Genomic DNA, 26,466 nt, shown 5'->3' on the forward strand with positions numbered 1-26,466 from the left:
GGCCTTGCTGCCCAGCCGGGGGAGGGCCGGATGCAGCTGGCACGGCTGAGCCTCCTCGAGCAGCATGTGGTGAGCGGGTCTCTGTCACTGGCAAACCTTCCCAGAGGCCCAGGGCTGCACTTCTGACCTGCTCTGTCTACGCTTCACTGAATCCACTTTCCCTCCAGCAGATGGAGCCAGGGGCTGGTCAGCCCCTGCCCTGTCCCAGGGCCACTGCTGTCCACCAGCCGCCATGGCCTGGAAGGATGTGCCTCCTTTTCCAGTGTACGATCAACACCCACAGCCTCTGGTGCTGGCCGTCGGGACTGTGTGGGGGGGGGTGTCCTGGGGTGCGCGTCCTGAGCTGGCACCCCCGAGGGTAAGGGGTGTGAACCGAGACATGGGAGTGACGGGGACAGGGCACTGCCTGGACTGACCGACGGCTCAGTGAGCCGAGACTCAGGAGCCGCTGGCTGGCCCCGCCTGCCCCGTTGCTGGGGGCTGCTGGGGGCTCCGCAGGGGACCACCTCCGGCATGCGGTGACAGGGTCGGGCTGGATCTAACCCTAACCCCTTCCTGGGGGCTGTGTGACCCAGGGCACCAGCTCCTGCCCCACCCCCGCCCCCGCCCGGTGCCCAGTTCCCGCCCCATCGGGATGGACACATCGCGGCTGTGTCGCCAGAGCCTCTCTGGGGCTGGGCAGTGGGCACAAGCCGTTGTCCCCGTGGCAGGTGTCCCGGCTGCCGCACGGAGCCCCGGGGTCTCCCACCCACGTCCTGCCCCTGGAAGGAAAAACGAGAATGATCGGTTTAAAAATAGAGGAGAACTTGGAATTAATGAGACGCTTGAAAAACAGATTAGGCCTAATGACTGTCATCAGACCAACCGTTCACAAGTGATGGGGCTCCCGCGGGGTGAGAGAGAAGCCAGGCTGAGTACCGGCTTGGGGTCAGAGGGCAGGGCTGGGTCTGGGGATCCTGGGAGGGGTGCTGCCCTCCTCCTAGATGGGCCTCCCCAGCGTCTGGAGTCTTTCTGACTAACTCACAGCTGGGTGTCGAGCGCTGTGTTCTGGGCCAGGAGGAGGGCTTGGCGGGGCAGCGGCCACAGTTTGGGGGGGGAGCGGGTGCAGGGGCACTGAGCCCAGCACCCAGGACAGCCCCTGGCCCGGCTCCCCCCCAGGTTACCCGCCCCACCTCGTGATCCCACCCAGTGCCGGCCTTCAAGGCCCCTGGTCCCGGAGAAGATAAACTTGACTCCTAAGACGCAGAGTGCTGGCCGGGTGCAGGGCGGCTCCTTCAGCGAGCACCTGCCCTGGCAGTGACTTCACTGAGACCTGAATAGAGGGGCCCAGGTGCCAGAAGGTGCAGAGGGGGAAAGAGGAGGTGGGGGTGGGGAACCCCAGAGAGCTTTGGAGGGCAGCAGGGCAGGTGATGTTTTTCCGGGAGGAAGGCCCAGCATCCGAGGCGGTAGCGTGTAAGCGCAGTGAGAACACAGTCCGGTATTTTAAAGTTGTTTTAAACAGCTTTATGGAAATATAATTGTCATACGATAAACGGCAGCGTATGAGAGTTCCAGTTCCTCCACAGCCTTGCCAGCCCTCAGCATGGTCAGGCTTCTTACCTTTAGCTGTTCCAATGGTGTGAGCAGTGGCTCATCACAGTTTTAATGTGCCTTTCCTTAAGGACTCGTGACACTGAGCACCTTTTCATGTGTTCACCTGTCATCGGCCTGTACTCTTTGGTGAAGTGTCTATTCAGATCTTTTGCTGTTTCTTTTCATTGTGTTGTGTCCTTATTGAGTTTTGAGAGTTCTTTATTTATACCGTATACAAGTCCTTTATCAGATATATAATTTGCAGATGGTTTCTCCCAGTCTATGGCTTGTCTTTTCATTCTAAGAGTATCTTTTGAAGAGGAAAATTTCTTAATTTTGAGGAAGTCCAACGTATCCATTTTTTTTTCATGGACTGTAATTTTGATGTCATATCTAAGGGTTATTTTCATAACCTAAAGTCACAAAGATTTTTCTTCTGTTTCTTCTAAAAGTTTTGTACTTTTAGGTTTTTCATTTAGGTCTATGATCCATTATGAGTTAATTTTGTATATGGTGTGAGGTACGGATCAAAGTTTTATTTTGTTTTTGCACAAGGATAGCCAATTATTCCAGTATCATTTGTTGAAGACTATCCTTTCTCCACTGAATTGCCTTTGCACCTTTGTCAAAAATCAGTTGACCATATATTTCTGGATTTTCTAGTCTGTTCCATTGATCTGTTTGTCTGTATTGACACCGACATCACACTGTCTTGATTATGGTAGCTTTATAATGAGCCTTAAAGTCAGGTAGTATAAATCTACGACTTAGTTCCTTTTTTTCAAAGTTGTTTTGGCTCTTCTGGGTCCTTTGTATTTCACATGAATTTTAGAACCAGGTCGTCAATTTCTACCAAAAAAATAAAAAATAAAAAAAAACAAGCCTGCTAGGACTTTGCTTGGAACTGTGTTTAATCTATAGATCAACTAGGGAAAAATTAACACTTCAGTAATACTGAATCTTCAAATTCATGAACACAGTATATTTCTCCATTTATTTAGGTCTTTAATTTCTCTCAGCAAAGTTTTATAGTTTGTGTTGTTGAGGTCTTGCACATCTTTTGCCAGATTTATCCCTAAGTGTTTTATATTTTTGATGCTATTGTAAATGGTATTGCTTTATAATTTCAATTTCCAATTGTTCATTGCTTATATAGATATACTTGATTCTTGTATATTGATCTTATCTCCTGCAACCTTGCTAAACTCACTTTGTTAGATATGGTAGTTTTTATGAAGATTTCATCAGATTTTCTACACAGATGTTGTCATCTGTGAATAAAGCCAGTTTTATGTCTCCTTTCTAATTAGATGTCTTTTACTTCTTTTTCTTGCATTTTTGCACTGGGGAGGACCTCCAAATACAATGTTGAACAGAAGAGTTGACACAGGACATTTTTGCCCTGTTCCTGCTCTCAGAGGGAAAGCATTCAGTATCTACCATTAAGTGTGATGTTGGCTGTAGGATGTTTATAGATGCCCTTTTTCAGGTTCAGGAAGTTCTCTTCTATTCCCGGTTTGCTGGACTTTTCTCAAGTACTTTTTCTGCATCTTTTGGGATTGTCGTATAGTTATAATTTTTTAGTCTGTTAGTGTGATAAATTACATTGATTGATATTCGGATGTTAAGCCATTGCATTCCTGGGATGAACCTTACTTGATCACTAGGTATTATCCTTTTTACGTATTGTTGGCTTCAATTTGCTAAACTTTTGTTAAGGATTTTGCATCTGATTGTGAGGAATGTTAGGCAGTACTTTTCTTTTTTGGTAATGTCCTTTTAAGGTTTGGGTATCAGAGTAATGCTGAGATCCTCAAATGAGTTGGGGAACATTCCCGCTTATTCAATTTTCCAGAAGATTTTTTTGTATAAGTGGTATTATTTCTGACTTAAATATTAGGTAGAATTCATCAGTGAAGCCATCTGGGCCTGGAGTTTTCTTTATGGAAAGGTTTTTAACTACAATTTCAATTTCTTTACTAGATATAGGTGGTGGGTGTCAGCAGCTGCTTTGGGGCCCTGCCCAGCTCTGCTGTACCCGCCACCCCCTTGAGCCCTGGCAACATTGTAGCCTCATGAGTGGACAAAGCTGGAAGAGGCACATGTGCCAGGGACTGGTGGACACGTAGGACCTGCCAGGGCAGCTGTGGGATCCATGGAGGGGTCGCCATAGCAACACGGGAGGCCACCTGCTGGGGCTGCCACCCTCCAGTCACATGGCACCATTGCATCAGGCCCTCCCCAGCCCTGGAGGAGGAGCTGCCCCTTGTTTCACAGACCCACCTCTGGGGGGGTGTGGACGGCGGATGAGATGGACCTGGGAGCCGCTGGCTCTCCCTCTCTCTGGACTCCAGGGGGACCAGCCTGGGTGGCCTTCCTCCTCTGAGCACAGCCTGTGGCCTGTGACGGGGGAAGTGGCTCTGACGGAGCCCAGGTCCACCCTGCTGGCTGAGGCCACGCCATGAGTCAGTCGCCAGGCCAGGATGGCTCAGTGAGGACAGCAGGCACCAGGCAGGGTGTCTGCTCTCTGTCCTCCCTGTCTGGGGAAGCCGCGGGTTCCCGGAACTTCCTCAGCCCCTAAGGTCTCTGCAGAGTGTCCCTGGTGACAAGGGGTTGGCTGCGGCTCCCTGGCTGTTCCCCATAAGTGTCGCGGGGGACGTTCCTTCTGGATCACCATAGTGATGACCAGAGACTCCAGGTGGTCACAGTGGGTCGTGTGCCCACAGACCAGCCTGGGGCAGACCTCGGGCACTCCTGGACTGGGCCCTGCTTGATGCCCAGCTCCTGCATGACCTTCTCGGGCTGGCCTCTTGGACCACGGTGGTGGTGGGAGCCTGTGGCCCTGAGGCCGCTCCCCCACCCACAGCCTCACAGCTGGCACCCCCGGCCCTTTGCAGAGGCTGTGATTAGCCCCGTGTTACAGACCCAGGGCCACACAGCACGAGGCAGACTCGCGCACCCACCGTCCCACCCCCACTGTGAGTCCTTCTCCAGAGGACCCTGGGTGGTGGTACTGTTTTCCCATTTTACAGACAAGTAAACTGAGGTCCTGGGAGGTTACATTCTCCTGCCTAGACAGCAGGGGCGTGATGCCCAAAGGCCCTCAGCCTGAGCTGTCTGACCTCTTCTGACTTCCCAGCCCCACCCTGGGAGCCCTCCCCACGGCAGGGCCTCCCCTCCCTGCCACCAGCCCAGGGCCCATCGAGGGCAGGTGCACCCAGCTAGGGCCTCATGTGCCCCCACCCCCAACCCAGTAGCAGGTGCTCACCTGACTTCACAGACAGGGTCCTGACCTCCTCAGAGCCAGGCCCTCTTCCAGGCTCCTGGTTGATTTTCCTGGGCGCTGGCCCTGGGGCCAGGATGGGGGCCCGGGAGGCAGAAGCCCTTGCCCGGGGGGAGGGAGGCCGGCACTTCTCAGATGCTGTGGTCAGCAGCTCTGTGGGGAGTGGGCCCTGAGGCCAGAATCTGCGAGAAATGCCCCACCCGGGTACAGGCAGGGCTACGGGGTGTGTGTGCGGTGGACAAGCACCGCGCCGGGAAGGTGGCGGGAAGGTGGGGAGGCGGGGAGACCTGAGGGTTCCGGTTCCGCAGGGGTCGCAGGCAGCAGAACCAGGTCGGAACTTATAGGTGGCAGGCGCCGGGTGGGGCTGCCCAAGGCTGGGGAGGCGGAGTCCTCGGGCACTATGGGCCCCGTGTGTGGGGCGGCTGGGGTCTTCATGGACTTACAGACGGTAGAGTCACGCCTCTTGCCAGGCCGTGCTTCCGCCCCCAGGAAGCCCTCCCTGCTGCCTGGTGACTGTCCCCAGCTGGCATAGGCGCTGGTGGGATTCTGATGACACGATACTTGCTTCTGTCTCCCCAGATGGGAGCCCTGATGGGCCTGGGCAGGGCAGGAGCCTGTGGGCTCGGACGGAGGTGGGCAGGAGACAGTCTGGAGAACACAAAGGATGCTTGTTCCCTCCTACTGGCTCATCTCACGGGACATCAGTGGTCGTGCTGCTTAACTAGAGGAAACGGGAAATGAGCTAGTTTTCAGTGTCTTGTTTACATTTAGTATTTGGAACCAAACTGCAGTCTTTGCTGTCCTTCAGTGATCTCCCCGGGGGCCCTCAGAGGTCCTGCTGACCTCGTGGAATGGGAACAGCAGCCGTGAGGGCCCCAGGGAGGGGAGGCAGGGGGGTGGACTGCACCCCGAGCGCCACGGGATCCCACAGTGCGGATCTGTGTGTGACGGTGCCTTGTTAAAACGCTGTGTTGTTGTTTTGGCTGTGGACTCACTGCTCTATTTCCTTAATCTCCAGTCTTGTGGGAATCCAGTGGGAAAGTACTGCAGCTTCCGGAGCATTTGTCCTAGGCCAGGCACGTCCGCTTTCAACGCACTGTCCCTAGTCCTTGCCATGTGGGTGTAATTATTCCCATGTTATAGAAGAAAATGATGAGGCCCGAAACCATCCCTCGAGTGACGACGTGTGAATGAGACCCCGGTGTGCACGAGTGCAGCATGCGGAGACCGCTGCTGTTCCCATGGTCACGGGAGCCTGAGCGTGTGTGCTCTCGTGTCACACTCGTCCCCACACCCACACGTGCCCCGACGGCTGCGCAGGCCTCCACCCTTAGGGGCCTGCCCACTCTCTCTCTGTGTGCATGTCTCTGTCCTGGCCCCCACCCCGTGGCCACAGGGACTGACCAGTGAGGACCAGGCTCCTTCCCTGGGCCTCCCAGGGGGCTGGTGGGGGACCCCAGTGGTGCAGGCCCCTGGCTGCCCTCCCCTCCCCAGGACAGATGGCACCCAGGAGGCCGCGCTGGCCCGCGGGGAGGAGATGTCTGAGGGCACAGCCCTGCTCGGTAAGTGGATGGTCCAGCCTGACAAGCTACAGTGTTTTCCCATGACGACGGTCTCTCTTTAGCATGTAACACGCCTGGGATTTCATTTAAAGTCCTTTCCGGGACTTCCCTGGCGGTCCAGTGGTTAAGACTCCGCACTTCCATGGCAGGGGGCGCAGGTTCGATCCCTGGTCAGGGAACTAAGATCGCGCAAGCCACACAGAGTGGGCACCCCCCGCCAGAAAAAACCTTTTCACTTTTAAAACATGACGGGATTCATTTTTAAAGGAATGCACAGATAATATACAAATAAATTATATCTTCTGAAAATATGAGCTCTAGCGCAACGTGTTCTAGAAATGGGTTTGAAAACCACCGCAGAACCAGGTCTGGTCACAGGTAGGCGGGGCTGGAATATGTGAACTCGAGGTTGCAGCTGGTCCTCAAATGAGATGAAAGTCAGGCCTTATCTGGGCACGATACGTACTGGGCCGCTCTTAGGGATGGTGAGCCCTCGGGGTTGCCCTCGTGAGCCCCGTGGCCTCTGCTCGGAACTTCGGGGAAGATGCAGCTGTGATCTTCTGGGAGGCTGTCATCACGGTTCTGGGCGGCCCCCACCCCCCTGCCAGTTTGGGGCCCACTGGCTGAGGGGAGACCCGGGCGGGGAAGGGCCGTCTCACTGCCAGAGACCCCTGAAGGTGCCCCGTCTGTGAATTACGTGGTCGGTGTGCCCGCTGCTTTGGACACTTCCGTCACTCGGGCCCCCTTGCTGTGGCCTCACACTCCCCCACCAGCGCTCGGGCGCCGAGGCGTCCGCGATGGGCCCGCCCTTCAGACGTGGTCGTCCTTGTCCTCACTGCACCCACCCGCGATTATTTTACTGCCCGTTCTGGGCCTGAGCAGCAGGGTCTGGGCCACGTCACCCCCTGGGTCGCCCGGCGGGCGAGAGATGGACTCGGGACTGGACCACAGCCTCCCCTCTGGACTGGTGTCCTGCGGTCCCATACGGAGCACTACAGACTGGACGGCTTCAACAGCAGAGAGGTACAGCCTCCCAGTCCTGGAGGCCGGAAGTCAGGCTGCGGGCTGGGTGGCAGCCCCGCTGGAAGCTCTCGGGGATGATCCTTCGTCACCTCTTCCGGCTCCTGGCGGCTCCGGGTGTTCCTGGGCTCGTGGCTGCCTCACCCCAGTCTCCTCGTCATGCTCGCATAGCTGTCTCCCTGATTCTGTCTTCTCCCCTTTCCCTTGTGAGGACGCTTGTCATTGGCTTTAGGGCCACCCAGGTAATTCAGGATGATCTCGTTTCAAGATCCTTAATTTCCTGACATCTGCAGAGGCCTTTTTTCCAAATAAGGTCACGGTCACACGTTCTGGGGATTTGATGTGGACATATCTTTTGTGGGGGGGGCCCTCGCGAGGAGTCGTTCCGTCAGACACTTTCTGGGTGCAGCAGGAGAGGAGGAGGATGCAGAGACAGAAACCTCCAAAGCTGTGAGGTTTCAGGAGGCCCTGCGGGTTGATTTGTTCCCGAATCCGTCTGGCACTCGACCACAGGAGAAAGCCTTTATTCCCACAGACAGCCCGCACCTAGTTTTCCTCCGTGTCTAATGAATTTGTGCCGTGTGTTCAGTGGATACAGATTGGGAGGCTCGCGGGGTGGGGGGTGGGATGTCTTTGAGGCTGGGCGCAGAGCAGTGAACAGAACAGACAGAAGTCGCTGCGTGGCCGGCCCCGCGTTCTCCGGAGTGAGACCGCTAGTCGGCACACGCGTGCTGCGTCGGGGAGACAAGCGCCCCAGGAGCAATAACGCAGGGTGGGGGAAGGAAGTGGAGGTTCTGTTGGTGGCCAAGGAAAGCGTCTCTGTTAGAGGATGTTGGAACGGATATCAAAAGAATGGGGGCCTCTGGGGGCGTCCAGACAAATGCATTCTGGGCCTAGCGATGTCCGTGCAACGCCCTGTGGCCGTAGTGCGCTTGTCGTGTCTGTGACAGCAAGGAGCACGGCTGGGAGGTGCCTACAAGCAGAGAGTGGGAGAGGAGGTTGACAGACGGCCAGAGCACGCCGGGCCCCTCGAGCCTCAGGAAGGCTTTCTGGCTTTTACTCCAAGTAACCTGGGAAGCAGGGAGTGAGACGTGTCTGCAGAGGAGGGATATGGTCTGAATTTTGTTTGAGAAGATTTTCTGTCCGGGGCCTGCGGGGTCTTGGTAGGAGCTGCAGCTCCTGTGGCAGCCCCTGACAGGGTCAGGGGAGTTGTGCCTGGTGGGTCCTGGGTGCTGGGCTCTCCGCCAGGGGCCGCCCCGTGTGCACACCACACCAGGAGGGGCTCTGTAGCAGCCCTGGGGCCTGGCCTCTGAACAGCGCCCCCCCTGGTGTTCAGTCCAGGTCTGTGGTCAGCAGTGGAGCCCCAGGCTGCCTGGGCCTTCCCCACCCTCAAGCCCTGCTCAGAGGTGAACACGCCCGCACCCCCAGAGTCCCCAGGCTGCCTGGACTCGCAGCAGCCCTCATCAGCCTCCTGCCTCGGCGGGGGTGGGGACAGGCCCCGGCAGATGTGACGCGTGTGGAGACCGGGCGTCTCCCTGTAGGTGTGAGCACCCCTGTGTGTTTAGCTTGCGTGGTGGCCACTAGAGGCCTGTGCCTGCCCTTGGTCAGCAGTGGGGGAGGCTCTGAGGCCAGCCCCTGTCCCCCAGCACCACCCTGCAGTGCCCTGAGAGGGCGTCTGTCACTGGGCAGTGTACGTGGCTGCCCCTGCCATGGGGGACCCATCACTTATTGTCCACTTGCACAGGCTCTTCTCAAGCTGACCAAGAGTGTCAGGCACAGGTGCTGGGTGGCGGCCACACTTCCTCCTGCTGCTCCACAGGACCTGGGCCCTGGTGTGGCGACCTGCACAGACTCAGGTGAGCCCCGGGGATGCCCCGAGCCTCCCAAGACAGGAGCTGTTACTGGACGTACCCGCCAGGTCAGTCTTCTCTGCACCAAAGTGGTTTCATTTTGCTATCAGTCCTGACTCAGGGTGCCAGCCTCCACTTGGTCACTCAGTTACAACATCTGCCCAGTTGTATTAGTCAGCTATGCTGCGTAACAAATTACCACACACTTAGTGGCTTCTAACAGCACCCGTTCATTATCTCAGTGTTGGTGGGTCAGGTGTCTGGTGTGGTGAGATGGGTTCTCGGCTCAGAGTCTCACCAGCCAGGCGTAGGCCAGGCTGCATTCCCATCTAGAGCTGTCGGTGTTTCCGTTGGCCGTCCCTTGGTGAGAAGAGACTGAAACAGCCCCTTTGGGTTGTTTCCTGGGTCGGCACCAGCCCTCCTGGTCCCAGTCATTTCTTCTTGTTCTCTTGTTCTCTCTGTGGACCTGAGCCGTGTGCTGTGGTCTCATTGGGGAGAGGGGTTTAATCCTTCCTCCCACTCCCTCCCAGCCTGTGCTCACCCCAAGGGGACGTTGCACTGTAGTAAGAGTTGTCTTCCTTCCCAACGCAGAGTCATTCATTAAAACCGCTAGAAAAAAGACTTTGCAAATGGCTGGAGAGTAGAGGAAGCAGGAAGATCTGGTCTGTTCACAATAAATTAGCATATTTGCTGCCCCAAAGATATTTGTGCTGACACCCCCTGGGCAGCCTGGGCCTGTCAGCTTTGTGCCATCACGTTTGTATTCGTTTGTAGGGTTGCTGTAACAAAGTACTACAAACTGGGGGTAAACCATAAAAATTGATTGTCTCAGTTCTGGAGGCCAGAGAAGTCCTGGATCAGGGTGTCAGCAGGGTGGTTCCTTTTGAGGCCATGAGGGAAGATCTGTTCAGGCCTCTGCCCTCTCACTTCTGATGGATGCCGGCAATCCTTGGGGCCCCTTGGCTTGTAGATGCTAAGCTCTGATCTCTGCCTTTTCTTTACATGTCATTCTCCCTCTGTGTGCACCTGTGTCCAAATTTCTCATTTTTAGAAGGACACCAGTCATATTGGATTAGGACCCACCCTAATGACCTCATCTTAACTAATTACATCTGCAGTGACTCTAGATCCCAATAAAGCCACTTTCTGAGGTACTGGGGGTTAGCACTTCAACATATGAATTTGGGGAGACACAATTCAACCCATATCAGCACACACATACCTCCCTGCTAAATCCTCACCATACTAGGATGAATGGATGGATGGATGGATGGATGGATGGATGGATGGATGGATGGATTTTGTAAGGAGGAGCTAACAGGGCCCAAGCTGGCTCATTAGAATTGGTATGTGGTTGTGCAAATGTCCAAACTTTCCATTTCCCCACATCCAAGCATAAACCTTGCTTCTGGATTCCATCAGTCCCTCTTGTTCCTCCTTGTTTTTCTCTTACTTAGGCCTTTACAAAGGGTTTCAAAGGCTCACAGATTCATCCATGTGATGTCATAGCCAGAAACAACTTGTAATGCTATTAGTTTTTCCAAGTTGTGTTATCTCTTATTTCACAGACCCCTAGAACTTCAAAATGACAAAGTCCTTTTCCTGTCAAAAGGCCATTTTTTCTACTCTGACCATGGAATCAGATGCTTCTCCATGTGTGCCTTTCGAGGGTGCCCTTTGGAAAGTTTGCCACTATGCTGGGCCCTGACATGGACTGTGGCCAAAGACACAGGCTGGACAAAACCTTTGGTATTAATGTAACTTTAGAATTGCATTGTCTTTTGCTACTAGAAAATTGACACTTCTTAGTAATTCAAACCTAAGTGGAGTTGTTACGGGGAATATGTGCTGCCTTCAATAAAAGAGAGTGGCAGGAAACAGAATCCAGTTGGCCGTCGGTCACAGAAGGTGCAGGACTTTTTGACATCCAGGTGACCATGCGGATTTGAAGTTGAGTGCCTGGTTAGATACGGCTGGTGACAGGAGCTCAGACCGCTTGGTGAGACAGAGGAAGCCCTTGGCAGGTGGGCGCCCCTCACGCCTTCACCCTAGCCTCTCTCGCTCACTTTCCCCCTGCGTCTCAAGTTCCGGCCATGTCTCACCCTCACTGTTCCTGCCCTCACCATAGACCTGGACCACTGGGCGCCAGCCGGCCTCTCAGCTCTGTCTTGTTAAAGCGTGTGGCTCCCCCGCTAGACTGGGCTCTTGGGGGCCACACACAGGGTCTGATTCATCCTTGGGCCCCTCTTCCATGTCCCCAGCCTGCTGCGTAGCAGCTGCCCATGGAGGACCAGCGCCCTTCCAAAAGGGTGGCCCTGGGCAGTGTTCCTGGGGCCCCCGGTGCCCAAACAATGCCCATCTATGTGGCCCCTAGGACTGGGCTGACCCGGCCGGGCCCCAAGCTCAGGCCCCAGGTGACATCCCAGGCCCCACCCCCAGTGTTCTGTTCTTTTGTTCCCGGTGGCCCTTCCAAGCCCAGCTGGGTTGCCCATGGACAGCACCTTGTTGGTTCTTCTGCCTAGGACCAGGCTCTTTATGCAGCCTCTGGCTCTCTTTCCATCCACACCCGCCCCCAACACACACACGCAGACACACACACACACACACGCCCCACTCTGCAGAGCAGCAGGAGAGGGCTTGAGGGCTTGGGGTTGAGACCATGGCTGCGATCTGACCCACCCACCACCTGTGGGCCAGCCTCGGTTTCAGTCTGCTGGGAGGGTTCATTGCTCTTTTAAGGCACAACATGAGCCTCAGGCTTCGTAGCTCTCAACGCTCAGCTGACAGTCAGGGCCCTTCCCCTGGTTTCTCGCAGGCTAGCTGCCTGCCAGCCGCAGCACCTTGTCCAGAAAGGCTTCCCCGCTTCCAGGGCTTTATCTGAGGGGCAGGGGCTGCGGGGCTGAGCCCCAGAGCGTGTCTTCCCTCCACTAAGAAACAAACTCTGTGCCTCAGGAGGGCTGCAGTGGCTCCTGCTGTAGGCGCTGCCTCTCCTCAGCCTAACAGTTATTCTTCTGGTCATAGAAGTAATACTCAATCTTAGAAGATGCTCAGAAAATAATCCATAGTCCTACTATTCAAATAAATGTAATGTTAATGCTTTGCCTTGACTGTATTTCCCCAAATCTCACTTATGTACATATGATAGCTCTAATTTTTAAAATGCTACCTTTTTATTTAATATTTTAGCATTTCCAGCGTCATTAACTGTCCTTCGTGGAAACTGTATGACTGTGAGCTAATTTACTGAATCAACCCACTATTGACGGGCATTTAGCTTGAGCTCTTTCTTGAATATGAGTTCGCTAGATGATTACAAGGAAAACATCCTTTTATTCTTTTTAAAGTGTACAATTCAGTGGTTTTTAACATATTCACAGAGTTGTGCAACTGCCACCAGTATCTAATCTCAACATTTTCATCACCCCATACAGAAACCCCAAACATTCTCCCCTCCCTTCAGCCACTGGCAACCATTAATCTACTTTCTGTCTCTTGGGTTTGCCTAGACTTTTCTAGACTTTTCAAAGAAATGGAATCATACAATAAGTGACCTTTGTAACTGGTTTCTGTCACATAGCCTAATGTTTTCGAGGTTCATCCACGCTGTAGCACCTATCAATACTTTCTATGGCCAAAAATTAATCCCGTTGTGTGGCTAGACCACATTTTGTTTATCCGTTTATCAGTTGACTGACATTTGGGTTGCTTCCATTGTTCGGCTAGTATGTATGAACATTCGCGTACAAATTTTTGTGTGAATCTATGTTTCAGTTCTCTTGGGTAGATACGTTGAAGTGGAATTGCTGGGTCATACGGCACGAGGAACTGCTGAACTGTTTTCCAGAGTTCGGTAGCATTTCAGATTCTCACCAGGAATGTACAGGGGTTCCAATTTCTCCATATCTTCACCCACACTTGTTATGTTCTGTTTTCTTTTTAAACTCTTATAGTTATCGTAATGGATATAAAATAGCACATTATCATTTTAATTTGCATTTCCTAAATGACTAATGATGGCATCTTTTCATGTGTTTACTGGCCATTTGTGTATCTTCTTTGGAAAAATGTCTTTTCAAATCCTTTGTCCATTCTTTAGTTGGGTTATTTATTTTTTTATTGTTGAGTTGCAAGAGTTTTCTGTATTCCAGATACTATACCCTTGACAGATACATGATTTGGAAAAATTTTCTCGCATTCTGTGGGGTTTTTCACTTTCTTGAAGGTATCTTTTGAAGCACAGAAGTTTTTAATTTTAATTTTTGTGTGAATCTGTGTTTCAGTTCTCTTGGGTAGATACCTCAGAGTGGAGTTGCTGTGTCATACTGCCTGAGGAACTACTGAATAAGATATTTGGTTTTGGTTGCTCTGTTTTTGGTTTCACACCTAAGAAACTGTTGCCTAATCCAAGACCACAGAGATTCCTGTTCTTTTCTAAGAACTTTTAAGAATTCTTTTAAAGAATTTAAAATTCTTTCTAAGTTTAAGAATTGTAGAATAGATACAGGACTTTGATCTATTTGAGTCAATTTTTGTATACGGTATAAGGTAAGGTCTAACTTCATTCTTTTGTGTGTGGAAATGCAGTTCTCCCAGAAAAAAAAAAAGTTTATTGAAGTATAATTGATTTACAATATTGTATTAGTTTCAGGTTGTACGACATAGAAATTCAATATTTTTATAGATTATACTCCATTTAAAGTTATTCTAAAATACTGGCTGTATTCGCTGTGCTGTTACAATATGTCCTTGTAGCTTATTTATTTTATACTTAATAGTTTGTACCTCTTAATCCCCTACCCCTATCATGCCCCTCCCTCCTTCCCTCTCCCCAGTGGTGACCACTAGTGTGTTCTCTATATCCGTGAGTCTCCTTTTGTTTTGTTATATTCATTTGTTTGTTTTTTAGATTTCTACACGTAAGTGATAACATATAGTATTCGTCTTTCTCTCTCTGACTAATTTCACTTAGCATAATACCATCCACGTCCATCCATGTTGTTGGAATTGACATATTTTCATTCTTTTTTATGGCTGAGTAATATTCCATTGTATGTATATACCACATCTTCTTTATCCATTCATCTGTTGATTGACATTTAGGTTGCTTCCATGTCTTGGCTATTGTGCATAATGCTGCTGTGGACATTGGGGTGCATGTATCTTTTCTGTTTTCGTTTTCTTTAGATATATACCTAGGAGTGGAATTGCTGGATCATATGGTAGTTCCATTCTTAGTTTTTTGAGGGACCTTCCATACTGTTTTCCAAAGTGGCTGCACCAATTTACATTCCCACCAACAGTGTGGAAGGGTTCCCTTTTGTCGACATCCTCAGCAACACTTGTTACTTTTGGTCTTTTTGATGATGGTCATTTGATGGGTGGGAGGTGATATCTCGTGGTTTCGATTTGCATTTCTCTGATGATTAGCAAAGTTGAGCATCTTTTCATGTGCTTTTCATCTGTATGTATTCTTTGGAAAAATGTCTATTCAGGTCTTCTGCCCATTTTTTAATCTGTTTTTTTTTTTTTTTTAATTGAGTTGTATGAGCTGTCTATATATTTTGGATATTAACCCCTTGTTGGTCATATCTTTTTCAAATATTTTCTCCCATTCAGTAGGTTATCTTTTCATTTGGTCGATGGTTTCTTTTGCTGTTGCAAAAGCTTTTAAGTTTAATTAGGTCCCATTTGTTTATTTTTGCTTTTGTTTCCTTTGCCTTGGGAGACAGATCCAAAAAAAATATTGCTATGGCTTATGTCAGAAAGTGTTCTGCCGGTGTCGTCTTCTACGAGTTTTATAGTTTCCAGTCTTCCATTTAGGTCTTTAATTCATTTTGAATTTATTTTTATATGTGGTATGAAAAAACGTTCTAATTTCATCCCTTTGCATGCAGCTTCCAGTTTTCCCAGCAGCGCTTATTGGAGAGACGGTCTTTCTCTATCTCAGCACCATCTTTTGAAAAGACCCTTCTTTCCTCATTGGATGATCTTGGCACCCCTTTTGAAAATCAGTTGCCCACAAATGTGTGGGTTTATTTCTGGACTCGCAATTCTCTTCCATCGTCATGTGTCCTATGCCAGTGCCTCAGTCTTATTTACTGGCGTTTCATACTAAAGTCCACGTCATGAGTGTGAGTCCTCCAACTTGTTTGTTTCTTTTTCAAGATTGTTTTGGCTGTTCTGAGTCCTTGCATTTCCATATGAATTTTAGGATCAGCTTGTCAACTTCTGCATGGAAAAAGAAAAGGCGGCTGATATTTTGATACAGATTGCATTGAACTTATTGACCAATTTGGGGAGTATTGCCATCTTAACGATATTAAGTCCTCAACCATGAACATAGGATGTCTTTCCATTTATTTAGGTCTAATTTATTTCAGTGACGTTTTGTAGTTTTCCGTGTGTAACTCTTGCACTTTTTTGTTAAGTTTATTCCAAATATTTAAATCTTTTTGATGCTATTGCAAATAGGGTTGTTTCTTAATTTCATTTTCAGTTTGTTTATTGCTACTATATCTTAATATAATTGGGTCTTTAACAGTAACTGCTTTATTGATATATAGTATATATACCATTCAGTTCACCCTTTAAAAGTGTATAATTTTTGCTGTACACCTGAAACTAACACAACATTGTAAATCAACTATACTTCAATTTTTTAATTATTAAAAATATGTACTATAAAAGTGTATAATTTAATGGTTTTTAGCATGTATTCACTCTTAACCTGTTGTATTGATGCCAAATCCATCAGCTCTCTTCGCTACTTAGACTTTTCAGTTCCCTTTCTTCTGCTCTCCCCTGTCCTAAATCTTTTTTTTTTCCCTACTTTTTAATTTTGGCAAAATACACATAACATAAAATTTACTATTTTAACCATATTTAAGTGTACAATTCAGTGGCATTGTACACATTCACAATGTGGTGTAACTATCACCACTCTCTATCTCCAGAACTTTTCATCATCCCAAACTGAAACTCTGTCCCCATTAAAGCCCCCTTCCCCAGCACCCGGCACCCACCATCTGCTTTCTGTCTCTGTGAATGTGACTCCTCCAGGGACCTCACGGAAGTGGAGTCACACAGTGTTTGTCCTTTTGTGACCGGCTGCTGTCACTGGGCATAATGTCCTACAGGTTCATCCATATGGTAGCTGGTGTCAGAATTTTCTTCCTTTTTAAGGCTGGATAATATTCCATTGTATGGCGGGACCACATTTTGTTTATCTGTCATCTGTTGATGGGCACTTGGGTTGTTTCCCCTTTGGGCTCTTGTGAATAATGCTGCTGCGAACATTGTGTATAAGTATTTGCTTGGGCTCCCGCTTTCCAATCTTTGGGTGAGGCTGTGAACTGAGACTGGGGGTGTTGATGGAAGTTGACACCCTGGACACTGATGTTCCATCCCCTTTCCTTACTCAGCTCCCAGGGCAGGGGCCGCCAAGTCCACACACCCCAGGCAGAAAGTCAGGGGCTTTGTCTCTGGAAACCTGGCAGGTGGTCTGGGAGGGCAGAGCTGTAGATCATCACGAGGGTCCCAGTGGAGCAGTGCGCCCAGCCTCGCCCTCAGCCTCCCATCACTCCTCCACGTTCTGGTGAAATATGACTTATAAGGGCACTTCCCTGGTGGCGCAGTGGTTGGGAATCCGCCTGCCAATGCAGGGGACACGGGTTCGAGCCCTGGTCTGGGAGGATCCCACATGGCGCGGAGCAGCTGGGCCCGTGCGCCACGGCTGCTGAGCCTGCGCTCTGGGACCCGCGAGCCGCAACTGCTGAGCCCGCGTGCCACAGCTGCTGGGGCCCGTGCGCCTGGAGCTCGTGCTCTGCAACAGGAGAGGCCGCCGCGGTGAGGGGCCCACATGCAGCAACGAAGACCCAATGCAGCCAAAAATAAATAAATAAAATAAATTTTTTAAAAAAAGAAATATTACTTATAAACCAATGTTGACCTCGCTAGAGTGTGCCAGTCAGACGCGCACTCTTGCATCCCCACTTGGCTGAGCAGGGGGAGCCCGTGAAGCCAGTCTGGGGCCCCTTCCAGCCCCAGCGCCGCCTGCACTGAATTCTCGGCGCGTCACATCTCCGAGCTTCCTGATGGTTTGACACCAAGGGACGTTCCCCTAAGCGAGACATCGGGCGGCTGTACGCGTCTCTGCCGTGTCGGCGAGGGTCGTCCACGTCCACAAGGGGCCAGGGCGGCTCACCCGCCACGATCAAGCGGGCCACGGCGTGACAAGATGACAGTGGATTCTCCTCCTCCGTCACTGGTGGATTTTACTGGAACTTCCAGAACCGCCCTGAAGATTCTGCCACATCTGCAGTTGCACAGGGCAGGGTCTTGGGTGTGTGCCGACCACGGCCCCTGGGCTGAGGAGTGTGCCAGCTTCACTGAGATGGTGCCAGAGCGTCTCCCCAAAGTCATCCACCAATTTACACTCCCACCAGTGATGTGAGGACGCCCGCTCTTCCACCCATGCCAGGAGGCCACGCCAGGGCCTCTCTCTGACAGGGGTCTCTGTGCATTTGAGGCAGGCCTCTGGCATGAAAAAACCCAACTCCCCCACAGAAAAGCAGAAACAGAGATAGTGCAGGCCACCGAAGGCAACTTTTACAAAATTATAATGAGGGACTTCCCTGGTGGTCCAGTGGTTAAGACTCCACGCTTCCACTGCAGGGGGCACGGGTTCGATCCCTGGTCGGGGAACTAAGACGCTGCATGCCTCGCAGCGCAGCCAAAAAAAAAAAATCAAAAAAAAATTATAATTAATGTTTCTAGATAGATAAAATATTTCACATCCATGAAACAACAGAGAGAGCAGGAAATTAAAAACCTGGTAGCAAAAATGTCAAGGGGAAAATTGGAGAAAAAAAAAAAAGAGGAAATTTCCCGGAAAGTGGGACAAAACGGCAGAAATAGAAGATGGGAGATAAATGATTTAATTACAGGACGGTCAGTGGATGCCCTAACAGTCTAGGCTCAACTGCAGCCGCTACTTAGGGCGCAGGGTGACCCCTGAACAGCAGAGCTAGCAGCACCTGCAGCAGGAGCCCTGGGCCGTGGGAAGGGAAGTGCGTGGTGGGGACGAAGGACGGGTCTTAGTAAAAGAGCACCACGACCTGGGGGCTGGCTCTAAATAGCAGAAATCTCTTCTCTCACAGGTGGGAGGCCAGGAATCTGAAATCTGACAGGGCTGCCCCCGCTCTGGAGGCTCTGGGGGAGGGTCCTTCCTGCCTCTTCCAGCTTCTGGTGGCTCCGGGCACCCCCAGGCTTGTGGCCACATCACCCTGATCTCTGTATCGTGGTCACTTCACCTCCTCCCCTCCCCCGTGTGTCTGTGTCTCCTCTTCCGTCTCCCACAAAGACATCTGTCCTTAGATTAGGGCCACCAGATAATCCATGATGTCTCGTCTCAAGATCCTTACCTTGATTGCAGCTGCAAAGACTTTTCTTCCAAACAGGTCCTGCTGGCAGGTCCAGGGGTTAGGGTGTGGACACATCTTTTGGGGGCCCATCAGCCCACTGCAGAGGGTGTGAGTAGGGGTGGTGACTTTCTCACGGGAGGGACTCAGCACGTGGCGTTAGCCCCAGTGCGCTCCCGCAACGAGGGGGCCTCCGGGCAGAGCTTTCGCCTTCCATCGCCTCCTCCACCCACGCTCCTGTGTTTCCTTCTCTGCACAGCGGCTCCACGGCGGGATCCTGCTTCTCAGACGAGATGGGGCCGGACGCAGGCCCCGTGGCCATCAGAGAGAAGATTCGGTCCCGGTTCCACGGCAGCCACGACCTGATCCACCGCCTGTTTGTCTGCATTTCAGGTGCCACTTCTGGGCCTGGGGCGGGGCGTGGCTTGGGGACACACGGGGCGGGGGGCCGTGCTTTAGGGGAGCTGCTGGCCCGGGTGTGGGAGGGTCCCCACTGATGCTGGGTTGTGGGGCCCCTACCTGGGGCCTTCCTCACCGCGTCACTTCGTCCTTCGCCCGCAAGCCCCGCCATGAGCCCGGCCCGGTAAAGAGGCGGGCGTCGTGCTTCGCCAGGCCCTCCCGTGGAGGGTGGGGGACCCCATTCTGGTCCCAGTGGCCCCTTGCCGCCCACACCGGGAGACTCTGTTCAATTTGTAGGTCAGAGTTCATCGTGCGTCCTGCCCCGACTGATGTTGCCTCCTTTCCTCTCTTGGGGTGGCAGGCGGGGACCATGACTTTTGTCTCCCTGGGGAGTTCAGTGAGGGGAGTGAGCACAAACGGGGTCTTCTTAGCAGCGCTTTCCCTAGTTTTGTGTGTTCTAAATAGCTGCCGCGTCCTCATGGTTTAAAAGTATGACAAGTGTGCGGTGAAGTCCGCTCTCCTGGCCTCCTGCCTGCCTTCCCGACACCTCCCCGGGGCGGCCGCGTGCAGACAGTGTCTGTCCCGCAGCCCAGCTCCCCTGGCCTGGAGCTTCCGCGGCGCTCCCGGGCCCCCGGCTGCAGGGGCAGCCGCGGGGCAGCCTGTGGGCTGGCGGACGCTGCAGAGACGGGGTCACGATCCCCCGGGGTCCCTCCGCACAGCCGCCAGCCAGGCCGGGTGGGAGCGCGAGGACCTCGGGGTGACTCTGAGCTTCGGTTCAGACATCTGCCGCAGTCCTACACGGGTTTGTTCAGAGGTCTGGGGAGCATCATGCCAGCTGGTGCTCAGCACGGCCGCTGGCACGCAAGGACGCGCCGGCCACGGTATCAGCGCAGCGATGGGTCCCGGGGCGCCCACGTGCTGCTGGGATGTGCACGGCCACTCCCTGGCTTTGCTGTTAACGGCAGCCCCTCGTGCCCCTGGAGAGCTAGCAGCGCTCTTCGCTGAGAAGGGCCGAGTCCACCTGATTGGGGGACAGAGGAAACCTCTGCAGGTGAGGGTGGAGAAGCCTTGTCCTGCCAGGGAGCGGGGGCCGGCTGGCGGGGGGTGCCGAGGAGCCGGTGCTGGGCCCCACGTCTGGGCAGGGTCCACCCTCGGCCCCCAGCCACGTGGAACCTCACTGCATCCCCGCAGTCGAGGTGGCTGTGGGGGGAAGGTGCTGCCATGCGGGTGGGCACAGTTGGGGGCTCTGGGGTCGTCCCTCAGTGAGGGGCCAGGATAAAAGCACGAAGGCGAATAACTGACCCCCGGGGGAGGGCTGCTGGGTAGTTTGCCCCCCTCCGCCACCTTCCCTTGACTCCTGAGCTTTTGCTTCTGTCAAAGGAGCTGTCACGGGGGCGGGGCGGCCTCTTCTTGTGCCCACTCATCCGAGGACATGTTGGTCTCTGACCATGAGCCCTGGCTGGGTTCACCAGCTGCCAGCACCTAACCCCCCCCTCCTCGGGCATCCTCCCCTAGGCGTGGCCGACCAGCTGCAGACCAACTACGCCAGCGACCTCAGAAGTATTCTCAAGACCCTCTTCCAGGTCATGGCCACCAAGCCGGAAACGGACGACAAGGAAAAGCTAAAGAAGGGTGAGTGCCAGCTCGGGACAGGCTCTGAGGCCTAGGCTGACCGTCATGCCCCCGGAAGTGGGGGACCTGCGGAAATCTGCACCCCCAGGCCTGGCCCAGCACCGCCACCTGGCTTTTGTGGGCAGGGGGGCACACACCACAGGCCCCAGGTACCCCGAGAGGTGGGCTTCGGGACGCGTGGGGGTCACAGCCCCACGTGCACACACCCTTGCGTGCAGCTCCTGCTCCCCTCCCTCTGCCCACGCCCCAGCCAGGCCACCCCATTTCCGACGGCCGACGAGCCTGGAGACGGGACCCGGAAGTGGTACACTGTCACTTCTACCAAACTCCTGTCTGTCAGAGCAGCCAGAGGCCAGCCGAGAGCCAAGGAGGGGACATGGGTCCCCTGCTCGGGGGAGCGGCCGTCTGTGAGCTGCCTCACATACTCACACACGCGTGCACACACACACGCACACAGAACAGAGTTACTTGGTGAGGGAGCAGGTGTCAGGCAGGGAATGCTAAGGCACAGGGAGCTTGGCCCCTTGCTCCCTGGAAGGAGGTGGCAGGGTCCCAGCGTGGGGAAGGGGCCCGACCCCTGCTCGCCCACCCTCTGCTGGGCTGAGGCTCCCATTCTGGGCGAGCAACCTCCATCATAGGGGCTTCTGCTCAGGAACGTCTGGACACACGGGGCAGCTGGCCCAGCCCTGGAGGGCACGTCCTCGCCCACAGGGAGGAGAAGTCTGTACTGTGTGCCGACCCAGCTGTGCCCCCCAGGGTCTACACCACTGGACAACCCTGCCCCCATCTGCCAGGGAATTCTGGGCGGGGCTGCCTTCTTGCTCTGCAAGCAAGGAGGGTGGGCCCCGGGGCTAGGGGCCCACAGGCAGGACCAGCTGCACACCTGAGGGCACTCGGACGGAAAGGCCCCCTGCGGGGTCAGCACCCAGCCTGCGGGGACGGTGGGTGAGGGCTGCGGTGACCCACTCCGCATGCGGGACTGTGGGTTGTTCGGGGGCTACTCCCTGCTGGCGGCACCTCCCAGGGACAGGCGGTGGCCCACTGACCCCAGCGGCCACCCTCTCTCTTCTAGTCACGCAGACCCTGCGGAGCGCGGCTTTGGAGGACTGTGCTCTGTGCCAGGAGACCCTGTCATCCTCCGAACTCGCAGCCAAGACCCGAGATGGAGACTTGGAAGGTGCGTGAGGGGCCGGGAGCCGGGGCCAACGCACTGCGCGCTGAGCGGAGAGCGGGAGCCCTGTCTGGATGTGTCCACTGCTCTGCCCTGGACTGCAGGCTCGGGGCGGGCAGCGCTCCTCCAGCGGGGGCCCCTCCCCAGAGGCCTAGACGTGCCGCTTCCCAGGGGCTGCAGCCTTTTACTCCAGCTTCCCTCCTGGGCTCCCAGGGTGGGCACAGGTCCTCTGAGCCGCCGCCACCTAACCTCAGGCCCGTTATTGAACATCTCAGCCTGGCGGGCAGGGGGAGGGTGTGAGGAGCAAGGAGATGCTGGGGTCCAGGCCGTTGGCCGCAGCTGGAAGTGGCTGGTCCCAGGCCACAGGCACACTGCCGACCCCCCAGTGTTCACCTGCCCCGCAGGAAAGGCCTCCCGTAGCTGCCTGGGAGCCGGGAGAGCCCGCTCCCCCATTAGCCTGGAGGTCGGCCGGCTGCAGTCAGGGAAGGAGCGTCCAGGGTGGGCTGGGGGCACTGGCAACACACCTGGGGGGAGGGGGCCGCCCAAGGCCTTTGGAAGGGGCCAGAGGCCTGGAGAGGTGCTCAGATGGGCAGCGGCAGACAGGCCTGAGCGAGCGTCGAATGCGACCGGAGCTGAGAAGGAGGAGGCTAGCCCCGGTGTGCCTGGCCGGCGGCGCTGGCCCCTGCTGGTCCCGGCTCAGGGCCTCCCTCGCACTGCCTGGTGACCCGGGTGTGCAGTGGGGCTGCCTTGGCCGGGATCCCCTGGGGGCGGCCACACAAGCTTCCCTGCTTCGTAAACGCCCTGAGCCCTGGTCTTCTCTACCCTCCTGTGAAAATTGCACGCGGGCCATAAATAAAGCTCCTGCCGGGAACTCGGAGCGCCCTGCTCGAGGAGCGTGCAGGTGGTGAACTGCGAGGTCTGGAGGGGCCCAGCCCACAGCCAGGGCCACGTCCCCCCGTGGGCCGCCAGTCCAGCCCCCTCCTGGGAGTGGCTCGCGGGGCAGGGCCTGGACCCAGCAAGTCCTCAGGACCCTCACCATCCTCCTCAGGCGGGGGTCTCGACTTGAGTGTTGGAGCTGGCCTCGTGGCCCGGCGTGGCCCCGGAGCTGCCGGGCGCCGTCCAGGGCGTCACTGGGGCCGGCCAAGGATTTCCCACGGGGGCGGGGGCGGGTGGCAAGCATGAGAAGCCATCTCCCTGCAGTCGGGGGTGAGCTGATGGGGTCTAGAGCAGAAGCGGGAGAGCTGGGTTGGGAGGGGGTGGGGGGAGGGGCGGTTCTGTGCGGCAGGCGGGGGAGGGGCAGGTCTTCAGGTGCAGGTTGGTGAGGAGAGAGGGCGAGAGGGAGGCGAGGAGACCCCGGTCTCTGGTGGGTGGGCGGCCTTGATGAGTTCCCTTGGGGGTTGTGCGAGAGTGGACGGGAGACCCCTGAGCCCACGCTGTGGCCCCAGGGAGCCGTCCAGGTGTTCGCTCCCCCTCTGGGCGGTGGTACTGGGCTCGGGGTTGGTACGCAGTGGGCATCTTATGTCTGGGGTGGGAGGAAAGGCATGTCCCCCCGTGCAAGATGGCTTCTCCCAGTGCCGACACACACCCTCCCACCCAAATTCCAGAGCAAATGCCCAGAGGCTTCCCCCAGTGATCGCCTGGAGAAGTGACATGGGACAGGCCCACAGGCAGCTGCCGGGCTGCACAGGTGTCAGAAGGGGCCAGGGCCAGCCTCGGTCTCTGTGAGACGCCCTCAGCACCCACTCCTCAAGAGCCTGAGAACAGCCCTGGAGCTGGGGTGGGCGGGGCTGATTGACGGAGGGGTCCACAGAGGGGGCTGATTTCTTCATTTCTCAGCCCCCATTTTTGCCCAAGGGCCCTGCCAGGCTGGGTGCCGGCCGGGAGAGGCTTGGGAGAGGGTTGTCCGGGTGGACGCTCCCTGCCCGTGCCCCGAGTCCTGGGGCGAGGTGCAGGCCGCAGCTGGGGTCCGATCGATGAGCACGGCCGACAGCTGCAAAGATTGACCCGTCCATGGGACGCCGTCAGTTTCCTGAAACCACAGCCGGTACCGAGCCTCAGGGAGGACCGGAGGGGAGAGTGGGGGGCAGGCTGCCCCACCGGAGGCTCCTGCACACCTGCCAGCCTCCGACCCCCACCCCAGCCACCGGTCCCCACTGCCGCCGCCGCATGGGTCCCTCTGGCTGACGTGTCCCCCCCTGTCGTTGTCACAGACCCGCCCGAGTGGGTCCCAGACGAGGCCTGCGGCTTCTGCACCGCGTGCAAAGCCCCCTTCACCGTCATCCGCAGGAAGCACCACTGCCGGAGCTGTGGGAAGGTAGGTGGGGTGGCCGAGGTCGTCCCGCGGCCCCTCGGGCTGTCGCTGCGGGCATCCCAGGGGCCGTCGCAGACATGGCGCCGAGGTCCGGAAGTCGGGAAGGGGTGGGGCGCAGGCGCTGCTGGGGGCGCAGGCGCTGCTGGGGGGGGCCCCGCCCAGCTCACCGGCCCCGCCGCCCGCTGCTCGCCTTCCAGATCTTCTGCTCTCGCTGCTCCTCGCACTCGGCGCCGCTGCCCCGCTACGGGCAGGTGAAGCCCGTGCGCGTGTGCACGCACTGCTACATGTTCCACGTCACGCCCTTCTACAGCGACAAGGCGGGCATCTGACCCGGTGCCGCAAGCCCACGAGGGCCCCAAAGGACTCCAGGGAGGAGGCCTCCGGCCACGGGAGGGTCTTCACCGCCTTTCATCCAGCTGCCGCCACCACCGCTGCCGGGGCTGCGGGCCGCCCTGACTTCCAGCACGTCCAAGGCCTCCGCCCCACCCGCCCTGGCCTCCGCACCCGTGGGGACCTCGGGCCAGCCGCAGGGGCCAACAGGAGGGCAGCTTCAGCCAGTGGGGGGACCTGGGGGTGCCAGGCGGCTGCCTGGGCGGGGTGGGCTTTCCTCCTGCCCGTCCGCCTGCCCCCCTGCCCTGCTGAGATGCTGCCTTGAGGCTGAACCGTAGCAGAAGGTCCGCCCTGGAAGGGGAAAGTGGGGATGGTGTCTGAGCTCAGGGCAGCCTCAGCCCCTGGGGCTGAGTCTGGGGAGATGGTGGACACCTTTGAGGGGCGGCGGGGGGGGGGGGGCCTGGGGCACCGCAGGGCTTCCCCACATGCTGGCCAAACCAGAAACACTAGGCTGTCCTTTCTCTCTCCAGGGCCCTGAGCCCACAGCTGCCCACGCCCTGCTCCCCTCGGGACCTTGTCTCAACAGCATGAGTCTCGTTTCTTGTCGGAGAGGGGACGTGCAGAAGCAGGCCTGGTGGTCCTCTGGGCAAGCAGGCACGCCCCTGCTGCCGTCTGCCCACCCAGGTCTGCCAGCCGATGGCAGGGTCAGGCGGCGGGCAGAGGTTTCCCAGCTTCCGAGGCCAGGGCTCTCCAGGGGGCTGAGGACCCCCGATGTTGCCCGCTTGGCTGCCACTTCCCCCTTCCCTCTGCACCCCTGGGACACTGGCCCACCTCCTCAGACCCCAGAGTGGCCCCGGGCCCCAGCACGGACACGTCCTCAGGCTTAAATCTCAGGCTTCACATTGCAATGACGATTGCAGTTTTATTTTTAGAGAGATGACACACCTACTGCTTCTTTTATAGGATAAAATCCAATTACTACTTGACACTGGAATACATACGCACAAAAACAGCTTCTGTGGGAGAAGAAAAGCATATAATGGAGGGTATATTATGTATGGAGATTATTTTTATTTTCTAAATGCTGTTAATTCAAAACCATTTCCATAAATCTATTTAAGGATTGCAGACACTCTTATTCCTCATGTGAACATGGATGGACTCCTTTTTCTCGGTCTGGCAGGTGACGGGGTTCTTGCTAAAGTTCATTGTCCTCTAGGAAGCTGGGGGCTTCTGGACTCCTGGGACAGTCGAAGGGCAGGACTTGACTTCCCACCAGCCCCCAGGAGAGGGGTGGCCGCCCGCCGCCCAGCTCCTGCTGCCTGCGATGGCTCCAGCCTCCCCACTGCCCGCCCACGCTGCCCAGCTCCTCTCCTCGTGTGTCTTCAGCTCAGACCCCTGGCTTCTGTGTGCATTGGGGTGGGCAGTGCTCTTGGACACCCCACCTGGGGCCCTGGAGAGAACGCAGGAGGGCAGACCAAACCCTGGGGTTGCCAAGGCGATGGGGCCTTCCCTTGGGACTTGGGTGCCCAGTCCCTCTGAGGTGGGCGTTGGGAGGCCAGAGAATGGGGGCATGGCTGCAAGAGGCCCCAGTGGCCACCACACCCATTTTCTTTCTGGTAGGTGAGAAAGTGTTTCAGAATGCAGGGGCTCCTCTGAGCAGCGCTGAGTCCTTTGGGAGCAGAAGAGAAGTGGCATCCAGGGAGACCTGCGTCCTTAGCTGCCCAAGACCAGGCCTGCCCACCTGGACAGAGTCCCTCCCACCCCTGTGGATGGCGGTGCCTGTGTCACTGGCTGGACAGCAGTGCCTTCAGGAAGTCAGCCCCCTGCAGGAAGCCCCCGTGAAGCTATGCTCTGGGGGTCCCCCTCCCTCTACTCTAGGTACCCACAGTTGTCACCTTCCAGACCTGGGACGTG

At 55.4% G+C, this 26,466-nt stretch overlaps 1 protein-coding gene across 4 annotated transcripts in view; it reads left to right on the top strand.

The window, feature by feature from the left end:
- ZFYVE28 (zinc finger FYVE-type containing 28) overlaps positions 1 to 25,642 on the top strand; it is a 114,573-nt gene extending 88,931 nt beyond the window's left edge. For 2 of the 4 annotated variants that reach the window (XM_068543562.1, XM_068543560.1), the window contains 5 exons: positions 18,966 to 19,099; positions 20,621 to 20,737; positions 21,810 to 21,914; positions 24,119 to 24,222; positions 24,530 to 25,642. In XM_068543562.1, the coding sequence (XP_068399663.1) occupies positions 18,966 to 19,099; positions 20,621 to 20,737; positions 21,810 to 21,914; positions 24,119 to 24,222; positions 24,530 to 24,874 (805 nt within the window). In that variant the 3' untranslated portion in view covers positions 24,875 to 25,642. Of the gene's footprint in view, positions 1 to 18,965; positions 19,100 to 20,620; positions 20,738 to 21,809; positions 21,915 to 24,118; positions 24,223 to 24,416 lie in introns of all 4 variants that reach the window. The other 2 variants (XM_068543563.1, XM_068543564.1) reach the window with 1 other exon arrangement.
- Positions 25,643 to 26,466: the final 824 nt, after the last annotated feature.

The sequence above is a fragment of the Eschrichtius robustus genome, chromosome 4 (assembly GCF_028021215.1).
Source record: "Eschrichtius robustus isolate mEscRob2 chromosome 4, mEscRob2.pri, whole genome shotgun sequence".
NCBI lineage: Eukaryota > Metazoa > Chordata > Mammalia > Artiodactyla > Eschrichtiidae > Eschrichtius > Eschrichtius robustus.